Below are 5,057 nucleotides of genomic sequence, written 5' to 3' on the forward strand. Positions count from 1 at the left end.
TATGGAGTCATAAGTCGAGATATTAATGTGAGGAGAGGTAGAGGAAGACCGAAACTGATGTGGGGGAGACAATAAAAAGATATTTGAAAGGTTGAAATATACCTAGAGATCTTTGTTTGGATAGGAGTGTTTAAAAAACAACTATTGACGTGCCTGAACCATGACTAAGGGCTTATGTTGGGTTTAACTCTAGCTTGCTCCAACTTATTTGGGACTAAAAAACTTTGTCGTAGTTGTTGTAGGAGAGCTTCGTGAACTATATTCTGACTAAAATTAGACACTGATGATCGTGTTAAGTCAGCATCACAAAACTGATCATGTAAAGTCAGCATCACGAAACAATATTAGGTCACGCATGTTTAGCTATTGGTGTCAACAGTCTACAAGGAGGAATTGAAGTCTTTACTTTCATTCAACGTATCTGAACCATAAAAATTATTACTAGAGCGCAGTCGAGCAGCCAATATCAGATTGCTTTCAAATACACCAGATTCAAAATCTCTGATCTAGTAGCACAATTCTGAATTTCTGATAATGGGGCTGGCCTCAAGGGAGTGGGGGCAATTGCTTACGCGCAGCAGGGTTTATGCTGCTAGCTTGAGAAACACATTGCAGTATCAATCACCTGGTAGCTTTCGATATACCATGAAACGTGCAACGATGCATGGTTTTGTACTATTAATACTGCCCTGCTAATTTTCAAACAAAAAGGAAAGGTGAAGCTTTCAAGTTGCTTCATAAAAAATTAAGTTACTACTGCAGTAACAGGGGCAAATAAAGGGGAAGCCTGCGTGTCAGCTGGGTTACTGAACTATGTGTCATCCTGCCTTCGGTCCTCACTTCAGTCTCATCAGTCGCCATTTCCTAAGCTGTCCAAGACTAATAAAAAAACAAAAGAAACGTTAGCATACAGCAACTGAGCAGCAGACCCACTAAAAAATGGCATTTTAGGTAACGAAGTAAGCGAGCAACCACATAATTTATTCTTTTTAATCTAACTTGACAACTGTAGTAGTCAGATCATTAGAAAATAATACAATAGAATGTATACAAACTTTTACGTCATGGAGCAACCACGGTTAGCTCAACTATCTGATGGAATGTCATTTATGACATGTTCGAAGCCATTGAAGAAATGAACTTCATAATTGCAAATTATAATGAACTCTTATCAACTTCATTCTAAATATCACATTAATTTCACTATTGAGCTTATTTTTTAAAATAAATCGATGACTCAGGCTTGAAATATCACCAGTTTTCATATTTTTAACAAAACAAGGCCAATAGGCTAACTTCTTAGTTCAGAAAGGTCAAGTTAACATTGTAATATTATACTATGACCACCCATTTTAAACCTGACCATGGTAGGGTTCACATGTCGCTTCAGTCTTTGGGCATGAAACGAGAAGTTTACCTAAACTTGTCCTGCATTTTTTGGCACCACATCTTGTAGTCACTCTTTGCTACGTGAGCAGCCATCAAAATGATCAGCGTTTACTATGGATGATTCTTGCCTAATGGGGTTCATATCAACTCCTATAAGGGGTCAAAGGGAAATGTCAGCAAAATGTTAAGCATGAGAAGAGAAAAGTGTGGCGTGCGACAAATGGAAGTAAATTGTCACAAACCTGGTAGACTAACTCTTTCTTGAGTTGAAGTTAGCTGGTGCTTTGTCACTACCTCGCCCAGAAGCATCATCTTGCAAAGAAAAATCTAAGTTAGGGAAGTTCCTGTGAAACAGCAAAGCGATACTTAAGGTGGTAAGGCTTTGGATCAAGATTTTGATCTACTCCCAATAAAATGATTACCTCAGAAGATTCAGGCATTCGAAATGTTCGAAGGTGGGACTGCGTTGATTCCAAGTGAAATGGAGCTTCATGAATGGTTTTGTCTACATTTGGTAATACAAAAGACCGTGGTTGGTTTCGTGGAGGATTTAATGGGTCAAATGTCTGATGAACTCCTGAACTTTGGTTTACTGGTGGCATCGCTGCCCCAGAGCTTGACGCTGTGATGTTGCCCCCACCAAGTGCAGCAAACATTTGTGATGCTTGTGCAGGCTCAATTGCACCAGACAAATATGGAGGGTTCAAGTAAACACCATTTCTCATAGACAGCATCTATAACAAAATAATAGGTAAATAAAAGTTACACTCTATAGTTGCAGTTCAGCAATTAACACTGGCCATTAAAATATAACTTAGAATAGTATGTTACTGACACGTGTGCTACGAAAATGCATTCACTGAACATAGCAATATTTGGTTCCAAACTAGGCCCTCGCTGTCACAAACAGCCTAGCATTTCTGTGGAGGAAATAGGCAGTATTTTTGGGTTAACACTAACCACATACACAGTCAGCCTATCACTAGACACTACATTGCGATTTCAGAACTTCTTGTGTGTCTCCATTAGTTAGCACCTTAGGCAACTGCAAACCATCTTTGCCATCACCTTTACTGTTCAAGTATCGTAGCTATGAGCCTTGTTCGTTTGGGCTTGTTTGGCTGATAAGCCATGGCGAAAAGTACCGTTGGCTGATTTGGTGTGAGAGAAAAATACTGTTCGTTGGCTGAAAAAGTACGGCTTATAAGCCAAACAAGCCTAAGCGAACAGGTAGGTCACACCGGTTGATGAGATTATGTTTTAAACAAAGTATACATCTCGACAAGTACTTAGTGCCCAAATTGTCATCCAACATATAAACAGGGACACCGGGACATCCTTTTACTTAACAAAACAACAGGCAAGCTTGGCATTGATCAATAGTTTAGGCTGTGTTTAGTTCGCGAAATGAAAATTTTTGGATGTCACGTCGGATGTTTCGGGAATGTCGAAAGGGGTTTTCGGATACTAATAAAAAAACTAATTACATAGCTCGCCTGGAAACGGCGAGACAAATTTATTAAGCCTAATTAATCCGTCACTAGCGCATGTTAGTTACTGTAGCACTTATGGCTAGTCATAGACTAATTAGTCTTAAAACATTTGTCTCGCGATTTCCAACCAAGCTGTGTAATTAGTTTTTTTTCTATATTTAATACTCCATGCATGTGCCGTAAGATTTTATGTGATAGTTTGGGGTGAAAATTTTTGGAACTAAACCAGGCCCTAGCCGCAGTGGGGAAACCTAAATTGTAAACAAATGAAAATGGAAGGTATCGGCAAATTAATGAAGCTCTCTCTCTCTCTTCAAAAATAATAAAAATGAAGCACCCATCACACATAATGCAAACAGGCCCCTGCTGGTTATAATAAGGCAACTGACATCAAGAGTCATGCAAGTCTGTCGTCACGGATTCGATGAAGAATCAATAAGGCTGAGTACTCTCTGTTGTACCAATTCTATGTCAATGTTTTGTACCAGAAAGATGCATCGACACCATGTGGACGTGTCCTATTTGCTCACCTGCACTTGGAGCTGCAGTTGCTTCAGATACTCAATGACCTCGTCAAGCATGGATGCCTTGTCGGTCTGCGCTCCCAAAGAACATCACAGCAGAAACACAATACGGTCAAATCCAGCACTAACTCAACTGAACAACCTTTGCGACCGAGCGAGAGGAGTCAGAGTAAGAGCTCTTGTCAGTTTCCACTGACCTTGTTAGAGTTGGGTATCAGGCTCTGCAGCGCCTTCATCTTCTCGTTGATCTTGCTCCTCCTCCTCTGCGCCCAAAAGCCAACAAAACCAAGCAACGATCTTTACTCTTTACCACTCGCACTTAGAAGAAAGCAGAGCACGGCGAGAAAAAAAAAACTCTGAGATTTCAAGAAATGGCAGCGTCACCACCTTCTCGGAGAGGTTGTGCACCTCGGCAGCGCGGCTCCGCTTGCTGCCGGACCCGCCGCGCGTCCGCTCCGGCGGCGGCTCGGGCTCCGACCCGCCCGCGTCGCTGTCCCCGAGCCCGCCGGCGTCCTCCCCGTAGTCCACCTGCTGGCCATGGCCCAGCGCCGCCGGGAACGCCGCCACCCCGGCGAACATCTGGCGCCGCACCTCCTCCTCCTCCTCCTCCAGCTGCCGCCGCCGCTGGTGGTGGTGCTGCAGGAGCGCCATCGCCTCCCGCCCGTGGCCCTGCATGGCCCCGCGGCCCCCGCCGAAGCCACCGAGCCCCTGCTCGTTCATCTCGTCCGCGCCTCACCACACAGCGTCGCGGGAGGCGAGAGAGCCCCCGGCCGGCTCCGTTGGGACTTGGGAGAGGAGGCGAAGGGGGGAAAGAAGGCGAGGTGGGCTGGGGGTGCGGCCGCTTCCTTCTTTTTAGTGCTTGCGCCCATGCCGGGCCGCTGCCGCTGAGCGGAGCCGAGCTCGGTGGGTGGCCGGTTGCTTGCCCGCGCCCGCGCACCCCGCCCGCTTTGGGCTTGTTTTTTCCTGGACTTTTTATCGGGTTTTGGCCGCTTTTCCCCGGGCGCGGCCGTGCGGCAGCGGACGGATTCCGTCCCGGCTCCGCGGTGTCAGCTAGCCAGCCAGCGCCTTGCTCCTCTGGGTCCGTGCAGAGCGGGTGTACATTTATGTTGCCTTTCAGTTGTGTGTGGGTTTGGGTTTCTCGGTTCAGCGATCAGCGATTCAACGCTGTGGGTTTCTGCGTCTGGGTCTCTGTGCTGTAGCGTGTTGTTGCTTTCGTTAGTGCTGTTTCTTCTTTGTTTTTATATATATATATATATAGGAAATATTTACCCGTGTATTTTTTTTAGAATTACACAGTACAAGACGTCCATAACACGCACGCACACTCACTCCTATGAACACACGTACGCAAATCATATTCCTATGAGCATTTCCGAAGGACTAAGCCAGCAAATCTTGAGATTCACGAAGTCACTGTATCTGAAAAATCTTACTTATATCATCCTAGTAAATATAGACGTGCAGCACGCATATATCTATAAAAACTATTTTAAATACAATGATAATATTAATTGATATGTCATCAATAATTTCTTTAAATACAAAAATAGGATACTAAATTATTTATTGAATCTATAAAATATTAAAGAAATTTACAAAATTATATGAATGAGAGGCACCAGCCTAGTGGAGCTGTTGTCGCTTGTTCACG

General features: G+C 44.1%; 1 protein-coding gene across 1 annotated transcript; it reads right to left on the bottom strand.

Moving 5' to 3' along the window:
- Positions 1 to 452: 452 nt before the first annotated feature.
- On the bottom strand, positions 453 to 4,369 carry LOC136521918 (transcription factor PHYTOCHROME INTERACTING FACTOR-LIKE 15-like). The gene is made up of 7 exons (XM_066515691.1): positions 3,794 to 4,369; positions 3,604 to 3,669; positions 3,413 to 3,478; positions 1,812 to 2,123; positions 1,632 to 1,701; positions 1,418 to 1,539; positions 453 to 879 (listed from the first exon to the last, which is right to left on the bottom strand). The coding sequence occupies exons 1-6, from the start codon at positions 4,124 to 4,126 to the stop codon at positions 1,457 to 1,459; spliced, it is 930 nt and encodes a 309-aa protein (XP_066371788.1). The 5' UTR covers positions 4,127 to 4,369; the 3' UTR covers positions 453 to 879; positions 1,418 to 1,456.
- Between the last annotated feature and the right edge of the window lie 688 nt (positions 4,370 to 5,057).

The sequence above is a fragment of the Miscanthus floridulus genome, chromosome 18, assembly GCF_019320115.1.
Source record: "Miscanthus floridulus cultivar M001 chromosome 18, ASM1932011v1, whole genome shotgun sequence".
Classification (NCBI taxonomy): Eukaryota; Viridiplantae; Streptophyta; class Magnoliopsida; order Poales; family Poaceae; genus Miscanthus; species Miscanthus floridulus.

Bases quoted from the DNA above. Each gene is read 5' to 3' on its own strand.
- LOC136521918 (XM_066515691.1), bottom strand. From the start codon at position 4,126: ATGAACGAGCAGGGGCTCGGTGGCTTCGGCGGGGGCCGCGGGGCCATG. The intron at 3,479-3,603 runs GTCAGTGGAAAC...TTGGGAGCGCAG, and splicing joins TGATACCCAACTCTAACAAG to ACCGACAAGGCATCCATGCT. The intron at 1,540-1,631 runs GTTTGTGACAAT...GACCCCTTATAG, and splicing joins AGAAAGAGTTAGTCTACCAG to GAGTTGATATGAACCCCATT.